We start from the raw sequence: 11871 nt of genomic DNA on the forward strand, positions 1-11871 counted from the left end.
TATCGTACAGGTTCCGTAAATTTAGATAGGGTCTCTAAACGGGGCGCCTAGCGCCCAAACTAGGAGGTATGCCATTTAGCTGAGACCCGGTCCTCAAGGTTACAAGTGTCCCCTGACGGAATCTGGTCTCAAAAGTGGCGATATAGGCGCCTATTTTTGGCGCCAGGGCACTGAGTTGGCCCTATTATACAGGTTCCATACATTAAAATAGGGTCTGCATTAGATCGGTGTGCTGTCGCTGTGACTTTATTTAGGTGTTGAATCATTATTTTTTAAAGATGTGGTATCATAACTGCAACGGTGTGTGGATACAAACCAGTTGAAGAACTCTGTCTGTGGCTCAATGGGTGTAGCCTAGACCTACCGACTCGCAGGTCCCGAGTTTGAATACCGAAGGGACTTTAATTTATTTTCATGAATAACTGTAAGATTTTAGAAAGTTGATCCCCCCCCCCCCCCCAAAAAAAATAAATTGAATTAATTCTTTTCTGTCACTTTAAATTCGAACACCTGCTGGAAACCCATATTTTTAAGTAATTTAATATAGCATTGAATGATTTATTTTTGACGTCGTGGTGTCAATAACTGCCGTCAGGTGAGCAGACAAATTGAATAACGCGCGTTAGCGCGTTATGATTATTCGTCTGCACACCTGACGGCAGTTATTGACACCACGACGTCAAAAATAAATCATTTAATGCTTATATTTACATTCCCTTACTGATGAAATCAATTATTTACTTAGATAAATCGATATAAATTGGATATAACGGAGGGAGTAAATTAGTAACAGCAAGAACAGCTGTTTTATAAAACCGGTTGAAACTGGTTATCTAATAGACTGTTGAGATGAGATCGACGAGCATGAACATATAATCCATGAAAAATAACTCTTAAAATTTTTTTTTAAATAATGAAGTCAACTTTTTTGTTGAATGACTGTAAAACATGGTGTTTTGACAACATTTATAAATTATATTTTTTCACCGATAACATAGAATTCACTGTTTGAGAACTACTTATGTAAATTACTTGTAAATTCATACGCAGTGAATAGGTGTTGCATTTAGAGGCATTTAAACATCACAGATTTTAATGGAAAAACAAAGTAGAATGTTAATATAGTGATTTAAACATCAGATTAAATTGAACTTTGTATTGATAATATATATGTACTAAATAATGGTTGTATATAGTTTCGTAAACAGATATCATCTATGAAAAACAGATAGTACCTGTAAACATCTTGGTGGTATAGATGCGTGATGATCCCGTCATCAGGTGGATCCTCCTTCCTCGGTTGTTTCGGCGCTGTCCACTACAACCTCCAGAGGTGCGCCGACTGGGGTGATCAGCTCCCAGCCCGGGACCATCCAGCTATCCGCCTGTGAAATGATCTTACATTCACAATTGTCTCTCACTGTCTTCCCCACTGTCCCTCTCTTCTTCTCCACAACCATAGCGATGCTATTTCTGCCTCTCTGCTTAGTCGCCCTATGAGCTGTCTTCTCTCTAACCCAATAACTCCGATGACTCTCAGGGCTCGCCACAAGGATTGTCCAACAAAGCCCCGCGTGCCAACCTCCACTGGGAAACACCATACTCTCCACCCTCTCTCCTGACAATCTGCCACAAGCTCCTGATATTTCCCCATTTTCCGCTCATATGCGTCTTCCATTCTCTCCTCCCAAGGAACTGTCAGCTCCACTATAATGACTTGCCTACTTGACGGAGACCAGATCACTATGTCAGGTCGCTTGTTGGTGGATGCTACTTCCGTTGGGAATTGCATTCTGGTTTTCAGGTCAGCTCGCATTTGCCAGTCTCCTGCCGTGCCAAGAAGTCCTCTACCCTCCCCAGTGCTGCCTGTCTTCTCCCTCTCTCCTGCTCTTACAAAGTTGATGAACTTGAGCCGCTTGTCCTTTGGTGGTGGTCTCTTCCTGGCTTTTTCGAGAGAGTCTGCAAGCACCGAAAGTATCTGGTCATGCCGCCATGTATATCGGCCTTCAGACAATGCTACGGAGCATGATGACAATATATGCTCCAAATTTGCTGGTTTTCCACAAAGTTTGCAATTTGGGTCCTCAGTTAAGCCCCATACTGCCAAATTTGTTGGACTTGGTAGCACATCATATACTGATCTTAGGAGAAACTGCAATCTGTTTGGCTCCATCGACCATATGTCATTCCAGGTCACTTTCCTCTGCCTTACTGCTTCCCAATTCATCCAGCTTCCTTGTTTCTTCATGCCTACTGCTTTAACCATTCTTGAGTCTTCCTCCATCACCCGGACTTCCTTTTGCACTAGCTTCCTTTGCACTCCTTTGCCTGCTGTTCTCCATCTGGTTGATGTAATTGTTCCCAGGCCCAGTCTTCCGACTGCTACATTTCCCACAATGTCTGCTTGCTTCAGGCGTAACTCTGCTTCCCGGACTGTGTCTTGAACAGACCACTTCCTGCCTGCTTCTAGATTCACCCTGGCTCCGCGCACCTTCTCATCTTTACTGTCTCTAAGTGTTAGATGTTGTCGCACTTTGGTAACCTTGTATTCTTCGACAAGAGATGATAGCGGTAATTGTAGTTTAGTCCCTACATTGTAGAGTCCCACGCTACTAAAGCACTGTGGTATTGCTAGCCATCGGCGAAGGAATTTTGTAGTTAGGCGCTCCATAGCTTCTACCCGGGACATTGGTACATCGTACACCTGCAAAGGCCACAAAATCCGAGGGAGTACTCCATGCTGGTATATCCAGGTTTTGTATTTTCCTGGCAGTCCACTTTTGTCTATTGCCTCCATCCACTGATGTAGTTGTTCTACAGTGTTGGTTGTGTTCTTGGTGTCCCTCAGTGTGTCATCAAAATACTTCCCCAGGCATTTCACTGGCTTCTCCGAGACTGATGGGATTATCTCCTGTCCAAGCTGGAAGTCGTAGTTTGTCACCCTTCCTTTCTTCAGCACCAGACTTCTAGACTTTGATGGTTTGATTTTCATCCTAGCCCAACTGATAAGCTCTTCTATTTCTTTGAGCGTCCATCTTGCTTCAATTGCAGTCTTAGTACTGATTGTCATATCATCCATGAATGCACGCACTGGTGGTTGACGTATGCCTGCTCTCATCCATGGGCCTCTACTCATCTTCTCTGTTGATTTCACCAGTAGGTTCATAGCTGCTGCGAATAGTATGACTGAGATTGTACAGCTAGTGACTATACCAACTTCTAGTCGTTGCCATGAGGTTGTGTAATCTCCAATGGAGAATCTCAACTCCAGTCTGTTGAAATATTCCTCTAATAGATGTCTTGTCTTTGCTGGAACATGATACTTCTCCAAGGTTAGCTGCACAAGTTTGTGTGGCATCGATCCATAGGCATTGGCAAGATCTAACCAAATAACAGCTAACTCCCCTTTTCCTTCTCTGGCCTCCCTAATAATTTGAGTGAGAACGCTTGTGTGCTCGATGCAGCCTGATACACCTGGGACTCCCCCTTTCTGCACTGCTATGTCCACATAGTTGTTGTCCAACATGTATCTTGTCATGCGGTTAGCCATTACTGAGAGCAAGATCTTCCCTTCTACGTTCAAGAGTGATATAGTTCGGAACTGCGACAGGTTCTTGGAATTCTCCTCCTTGGGGATGTAGCAGCCCTCTGCCTGATTCCAGCTGTCTGCCAGGCGACCTCTTCTCCAAATGACCCGGATATGTTTCCATAGACGTCTTGTCAGCCTTGGGCAGTTCTTGTAAACTTTATATGGAATACCATTTGGTCCTGGCGCTGATGCTGCTCTTGCTTTCTGGATGACATCTCTCACCTCTTTGGCCGTAGGTTCGCTTTCATCGAAGATGTGTTCTGGTTCACATACTTGAATAAGTTTGGGTTGCTCAGGCAATTCTTCATCCCTCTTCTCATCACTGTGGACTTCTTTTAGATGGTTTTCCACTTCTGCTTTCTCAGCCAGCAGCTTTCCTGAGCTTTTCTTCCCTAACAGCTTTGATGTAAATTGAAATGGGTTTGCTGTAAACCTTGCTCTTGCTCTGGCCCTCTCTTTCCTCCTCTTCCTGCTCCTTTCTGCCCTGTTCAGTATCTTCAGTCGTTCTCTCATGCCTTGTCTTAGCTCCGCCAAAGCTGCTCTTTCCTCTTCGGGTGCGACTCTGTATCTCTTTGACAACTGCCTCAAATCTCTCCTTATCGACGCTCTTTCCTGTTGTCGTCTATTTCTGTGCCCAGTTGATTTCTGTTGTTTCTGCCTGACCTCTTCCAAACCGAATCTCTCCTTTCCCACATTGTACATTATTGTGGCCATGGCCTCCACCTTTTTGTCTATTCCTCCAGCCAGTGATGTGTTCAGGATTGAATCTACATCAAAATCAAATTGATCCCAATCTGCTTTGTTGTTATTAGGTGGCCACCGGATTTTCTGCTTCCGTTCTCCAGATTTTGTATCAATACTGGGCTCTGGCATCGCCTGGCTGTGATCCTCTGGAACCTGCTGGTCGACTTCCTCGCTGTCTGGCACTTGGACGCTGTGGTCACTTTGGTCTGAGTCCTGGACCACCTCCTCCTCCGTCTCATCAGGTTGCCCTGTGCGTTGTGCCAGCCGTTGATTTGGTCTGCACCCCATCTTTGCCATATGAATCTTCAGCCCCCTTGCGTTCTTCAGAGTCTTTCCACAACTGCAAATTGATCCGTTAATCGTGTTCATCTCAGTCCTTTGACGGTTGGTAGTCGTATCCGTGTAATCCTCCTGGTTAGGTCGCTCATCCTCCCCCACTCTCGTGCGACCTCGGGGGTATCTTAGTATGTATCTGTCTATAGCGGATATAGTAGGTTCCTCTTCACAGAGGATGTCCATTGGCCTGCTAAGCCTCCAGACCCTGGGGTGTCCGTCTTTCCAGACTGCCTCCTGTCTATCCAGGTTGTCACTGCCCTATTCACAGTCGTCATCCAGTCTTTCCTGGCGGTCACTGGTATACCAGTATAAGCAAGTACCTGTAAACATCTTGGTGGTATAGATGCGTGATGATCCCGTCATCAGGTGGATCCTCCTTCCTCGGTTGTTTCGGCGCTGTCCACTACAACCTCCAGAGGTGCGCCGACTGGGGTGATCAGCTCCCAGCCCGGGACCATCCAGCTATCCGCCTGTGAAATGATCTTACATTCACAATTGTCTCTCACTGTCTTCCCCACTGTCCCTCTCTTCTTCTCCACAACCATAGCGATGCTATTTCTGCCTCTCTGCTTAGTCGCCCTATGAGCTGTCTTCTCTCTAACCCAATAACTATAATATAGTCATCATTTAAATTGGCTCAAAAAGATGATGTTGTTCGATATCACGGAACGAAGAAGCGAGATGTAAATAAATGCAAAAATATCTAAACTCATTTCCCATATCTTTATACAGAGTAGTTAAATATAGCATTAAAATGGCCACAATCATCCGGACCTCTTGATTAACAAACACAACTAACCGACAACGTGTTATAGAATCAATACAAAGCAGGACGATGCATTTGGAAAAAAGACTAATCCGGAAAACATCAACTTTTTTGTTTGTTTTTTCGTGACGTCGTCTCGATGCGCATCATAATGACATGACGTCATAAACGTCGCGAACTATTATCGTTGTCAATCGACAGATAAACACACGCTCTTATCGGCAAAATCAATTGCAAGGATTCTATTACTGATCAAGATGGAGAAAGCAGGGTTCGAGGGTCGGTTGCGTTCACTGTTGGTGGACTACTTGTCCTCCACAAACACACGGACAATGACGCCTGTGGTATGTTTGCTATTTATACTTTTTGTTGTTTGCTTATGGTTTTAAAGACCTTAACATTGCTTCATCGCATTGCATATACACAATTTGACATATTAATTTCGAATTCTGGGCTTTTAAAATTAATTCTTTTACTTAATGTTTTTTTTTTTTACAGAGGAAACACATTCTGCAGCTGGTGATGTTTCTGTATGGAGAGGAGAATTTTGATCAACTTGGTAGATTCTCTTACTCCAAGAACAAAGAAGTTGCTGGTATGTAAATAATACACTGCTCAAGATTTCATTCTAATCTAGATGTGACCCGAGTTACCTTTTTTAATTCATGGTTTTTCTTAATTCTAATGGACCAGTTATTTATTACCCTGACGATAATTAGTTTTAATTTCAGATCAACAAAGGAAGTACGTTTTGTTCGGCTTTCTCTTCATGGAGGCGTTGAAGAAACACACGGTGACAGAGACGGACTTGACCACCCTCCAGAGAATGTGGGGGCAGCATATCCTGTCCCTGGTTAACAACGGTATGTACATGGTTTAACTCTTATTCAATTTGACACTGCTTTTGATTGTAATTATGAAATTATTATCAAAAAGATTGTGTTCGATTCCTTATCCATTATTTTTTTTCTTTTTCTTACAGAAATGACAAAGACAGCTGAAAGATACGAAAGGATTCTTCATAACAGCGAGGAGACAATTTTTAACGTTTGTATTTGATTGCATGTTAAATACATATTTATGTCTTTCCAAAAATGCATCTAAATTAATATCAGATTTGAAATATCCCAATATTTAAGGCGTTATAAACTATTTTTGCCAGCATTTTTTTATTCTTCGAAGAAACTTAAAGACTTTAAACAAAAAAATGCTTATGATAATTGGATGTTTCTCCATTTTGTAGATCAAACGATTTCAGCGAAATCTGGAAAGAACGAAAGCAAGCGAACCAAATACAGAGAGCCTATCCATTGGTCACGTGACAATGATTAAAGTCTGTCCGTTTCGCTTTAGAAGACCCAGGTTATTTGAGAGAATTGCAATGTCACTGAAGAAAAAGTTTGGCCGAGGAGATTCGAAAGACTTTTTGATGTTGAAGTTCCATGGCATTCAGTAAATGTGGCGTTTTAGTCACTTGATTATATGGATCTCAGTTGTGGCGTTTTAGTCACGTGGCAATTGGACTTTGTTTTTGTTGTGGTGCTTTTGTCACCTTTACCATGTGGCGTTTTAGTCACTTAGGGGAGGGGTTGGGGTGTTGTGGCGTTTTAGTCACCAATAAAGTCATTTAAAATATCTGTTAATTGTGTTTTCTTGCTTTTTCAAAGATTATTTTATTTTCAAATTTTATGAAAATTTAGAAGAAAAATGCTTGCTTGGCATACTTGTATATTCAATAAAATTACAGCTTAACATGCACGTCATTATGAAATAAATGAAAACTTAATAAACTTGATGCTTGATTGTGTTTCGGTATATGAATTACTTTTAATTTTAAAAACACATTTATATCGGTGGCTTGCTTTATCAATCTGTTCGAGACGTCATCAGTTGATGTGTACTAATATCTTCTTGTCATAATTTTGCGACCTGGGTTTGTTTTCTGCATCGAACTTTTAAAAATAAGCAATGAATTGTCAACTTTCAAATATCATGATTTGCACGTGAACGTGTATAAACTTTTTTGAAAACTGCAAAATGTTATTACTTTTCTTGACTGTAATTGTTATAATTGTCATGTATTGCTGCTTTATTTCTCATCAATGATAATTCAATGAGTTATATACACAGTACCAGAGACATAAATACATTTAACACTGTCTCTGATTGCACATCGCATATTTCGAGTAATATCTACTAAATACCACCTATATGTATGATATACAGAAATCCATCATTTTGCAGACACTAATTAGAAAAGATAGATGTATTGTAAGTAATAATTGATACTGCAGTGTTAAATATAAAATAAAATGATATTGAAAGGCAAATTTACCATTAATCAATTATTACAATGTACATATACATGTATCATGTACATGTATGCATATATTAAACGACCGACCCCCCCCCCCCCCCGGGCCCAACCGCAAACACTTAATACAGAGCTAAACATTACTTTCATTAAGTTATTGAGCTCTCCTCTCTCTCTCTCTCTCTCTCTCTCTCTCTCTCTCTCTCTCTTTTCTCTCTCTCTCTCTCTCTCTCTCTCTCTCTCTCTCTCTGTTCAAATATAATTCTGGTATTCGGTGTACTACCCTACTACCTGCCAATAACGAATTTTAATGGGGTTTTTTATCGACTATAAATTGAAGCTTTTCGAACCCGATTGCATTATACAGAAACTAAAAACGGCGCCTAGCACCAAAACTGGGAACTGTGCCATCTATAGTCTGTCCCAAATTACTGCTTCCATCACTTATTGATGATTTCGAATAAAAATACACATACCTGTAAAAGAAGTACAGTTGAAATCAGTGAAATGGAAAAATTCAAGATATCTTCATTGACAAATGATCCCTTTTCACTCATAAAATTTCACAGGAACGAAAACAAATTTCTTACGAAGATTTCTAATGGGAAATGTTTACATCTCTTCTCCATTCGGAAGTACTTGGGACACCTCGCACATTTTTTCAACGTTATCATCCGGGCTTATTAATGGCTGATGCAATGCAAAATCCCCGTATACTCAGTTTTATTTTGAGATGTGTATTGAAACCTGAAGCGGTGGATGTTTCAAAACAGATAATCTGGACATTTTTCATATTATTAGATGAAAGTAGTTTGAGCACAAAGGTATTTATTATTATCGAAATACATGCGAAAAGTGGTTGAAGCGAGAACTTGCGACAGAGTATAGCTGAGACCGAATTCTTTGGGGGTACGGCTGTCCCCTGACGAAATCCAGTATCAAAAGTGGCGATATAATTACCGATTTTTTGCGTCAGGGCGCTGAATTGACCCTACATGTATCGTACAGGTTCCGTAAATTTAGATAGGGTCTCTAAACCTAGCGCCCAAACTAGGAGGTATGCCATTTAGCTGAGACCCGGTCCTCAAGGTTACAAGTGTCCCCTGACGGAATCTGGTCTCAAAAGTGGCGATATAGGCGCCTAATTTTGGCGCCAGGGCACTGAGTTGGCCCTATTATACAGGTTCCATACATTAAGATAGGGTCTGCATTAGATCGGTGTGCTGTCGCTGTGACTTTATTTAGGTGTTGAATCATTATTTTTTTAAAGATGTGGTATCATAACTGCAACGGTGTGTGGATACAAACCAGTTGAAGAACTCTGTCTGTGGCTCAATGGGTGTAGCCTCGCAGGTCCCGAGTTTGAATACTGAAGGGACTTTAATTTATTTTCATGAATAACTGTAAGATTTAAAAAAGTTGATCTCTCCCCCCCCCCCCCCCCCTAAAAAAAAAATTGAATTAATTCTTTTCTGTCCTGTGGGTCAGGACTTTGGCAGCGTGATGTTTGGGACTCTTCCCGTCCAGAGGTTACTAACAGCTGTGGACATGGCCCATCCTGAGTACACAGAGGAACTCTCACGGCAATTCTGGTTCCGAATTTGAAAAATGTGTGTTGATTTAGATTTCCAAGGTTTTTCTTGTACATTATTTTGATTTGGTTCATAGGAAATATTCATAGCCTATCAATTATTATATGTAAATATACTGGTAAGTTTTTTGAAAAAAAAAATGTCTATTTTTGTAGAAATTAAATGAAAACATTTAGATGCATCAACTAATGATATCTCAAAAACATTTCCAGTAAATGCTTGTAAAATAAAACTAGCTATATATGTATAATAAAGCATATGTTGAGGAAGGTATCTGCAAATAGAAATCACTTTAGTCAATTACACAAGGGTTAAGTATGTTTGGTGACTCCCAAGACATGTATGATAACATTACTGAAATAAGGAAATAAGCTAATCCCTGGTAATTTTATCAAGAGCTTGGACTTTGGGTAGTTTTGTCAAACAGTAATGTGACGTTGGCTTGTCTATTTCATTGTCAGCCACGGCTCTCTGAAATCAACAAGATTTGTCTGGCTTTTGAGCTACGACTATGCAATCGGTGCAAATTTCGCTTGAAACCACGTTGATGCAAGAATTAGATAGCTACGTCCTACTGAAAGTCCAAGGTCTTGTTAAAATGGTTCTACATGTATGTCAAACATGAATCTGTTTCTTTTACAGGATGAACCAGTCACTGACCCCCAGCATTATGCAGAGGTAGGAACATTGAAAAAGAATTTTTTTTCTCAAATTAATATAAGAAGAAAAGAAAAAATTAATGTGTGTAAGCATGGTTTACTTCTAAATTAATTTGAGGAAAAAAAGAACAAAAGCAATTACCAGTACATGCATCCAACTCCAAAATCATTTGATTACTGGTCCATGTATATACTTAAATTAAGCCTGTGTCTTCATGAATGAAATATTCATTTTAATGTAGTATTATTTTGAAATCATTTTCTAGTAAGTTATATTCAATAAGTGTAGAAGAAAAAGAATCACGTACCCTCTTCAGACTAATGGCAAACTTTTCTGATATTTATTTAATTTAGACATAAATTTATGTTGAACAAGAAGAAATTTACATTACTGGAAAGTTAATTTCAAGAAAAGTAAAAATAAAAGGAATCATTAATATTCTCAACAATGATACTTCGATTTTCATTTGCTCCATTTCATTCAATATTTTCAAGGCCGCAAAAAAGCAGGACTATGTGATGATGCCATAGCAACAGCACTTAAAAGAATGAAGGACCAAGATGTGAAGGACAGACTTGCTCAGTACACAAAACAGGCCCTGGATGAAGGGGTTAGTACATTTGTACTTGTGTTGGGAGTGAAATACCTGAGGGGTAGGTCAAGAGCTTACGATTGGGAGGAAGCTATGTAAAAGCAATGCAAGTCTTGATATTATTCCGGAGATCTCAAAATTGTACGCTGTGCAAAGAAACTATATGTATATATTGCGCTTTATAAGTCATTACATGTATAATTATAAGGTCATGTAATAACAATAAAATGATACCTGTAAAACTCGATCCTTTCAGGCCTTTGGCAGTCCATGGATTGTGGCTCACATAAATGGGAAGAAAGAATCTATATTTGGATCAGACAGATTTCCAATATTAGCAATGTTATTAGGCAAGTACATGTACCAGCATACACTGTATGACTTATGATTTTATATTCAGGTGGAGCTGATGAAAAGATGACAATCATTGAGTGGTAATTTTTTATTACAACGGCGACTTTCCTACATGTAGACATGGCTTAATTGAAAAGAAGTCAAATATCCCTCATCCCTTAAAACATGAATTTGAACATAATTGCAACTATAATTGAATGTGCCAGTTTTGTAATTTGAACTCTTAAAAGGAAAATTCTGTAGTTGATATCCATATATTTGTAATTAATCAGTTAATGTCCATTTTATCTATCTTGTATTCACATCCAATATGAAAATGAAATTTATTTTTGACCTTTTAATTTTTCAGAAGAAGAATGGCATGGCCCATTAAAGGAATTATCAAAGCTGTAAATAAGCAAGGCGTATGCTTTGGAAAATTCTTTGAGGTCATGATCAAGCTAAGTGGTGGCAGCAAAATCATAAATGCAGGAATAACGAGTTGTGTCTAACTGCATATATACTGGTACCACACCAATAATAATCCTAGTGAAAGAAGTAATTGGTGTGACTGAATCTGTGATACAATATTTTGTAATTACATTGTACATGTACTATGTTTTGCGTATAATAAAAGTGAAATTAATGAAGTTGCATTTTATTGCATGTCTTTTAACATCATCCTTTTAACTTTTTTTGTGCCCAAGTCATATCTTTTACACTGGTACTGTGCCTAGAATGATTGAACCTGGTTAGCTGATGCATATTTTAGAGAGGTGTGTCACAATCGAAAAAAAGCTAGGTCATGTTGGCCTAATTGTGGAATCTTATTGTACAGGGTGCCCCAAAACATGTTACACTTTTACCTGCACATGCTCAAAATCAGGTCTGGATCATTTCTACAGCAATGTGAGGCTTAGAACCTCCATTCTTAATATATAGTCA

The 11871-nt window shown here is 39.6% G+C and overlaps 2 protein-coding genes across 2 annotated transcripts; one reads left to right on the forward strand and one right to left on the reverse strand.

The window, feature by feature from the left end:
• Nucleotides 1-1277: 1277 nt before the first annotated feature.
• LOC128187502 (uncharacterized) lies at nt 1278-5214 on the reverse strand. Its single transcript, XM_052857928.1, has 3 exons — nt 5080-5214; nt 1478-4927; nt 1278-1385 (listed from the first exon to the last, which is right to left on the reverse strand). Exons 1-3 carry the CDS (start codon nt 5212-5214, stop codon nt 1278-1280), a joined length of 3693 nt encoding a protein of 1230 aa, XP_052713888.1.
• Nucleotides 5215-5423: 209 nt separating this feature from the next.
• Nucleotides 5424-7187, forward strand: LOC128190874 (uncharacterized). The gene is made up of 5 exons (XM_052863086.1): nt 5424-5779; nt 5934-6030; nt 6167-6298; nt 6418-6482; nt 6679-7187. The coding sequence occupies exons 1-5, from the start codon at nt 5693-5695 to the stop codon at nt 6889-6891; spliced, it is 594 nt and encodes a 197-aa protein (XP_052719046.1). The 5' UTR covers nt 5424-5692; the 3' UTR covers nt 6892-7187.
• Nucleotides 7188-11871: the final 4684 nt, after the last annotated feature.

This window comes from Crassostrea angulata, chromosome 6 (genome assembly GCF_025612915.1).
Source record: "Crassostrea angulata isolate pt1a10 chromosome 6, ASM2561291v2, whole genome shotgun sequence".
NCBI lineage: Eukaryota > Metazoa > Mollusca > Bivalvia > Ostreida > Ostreidae > Magallana > Magallana angulata.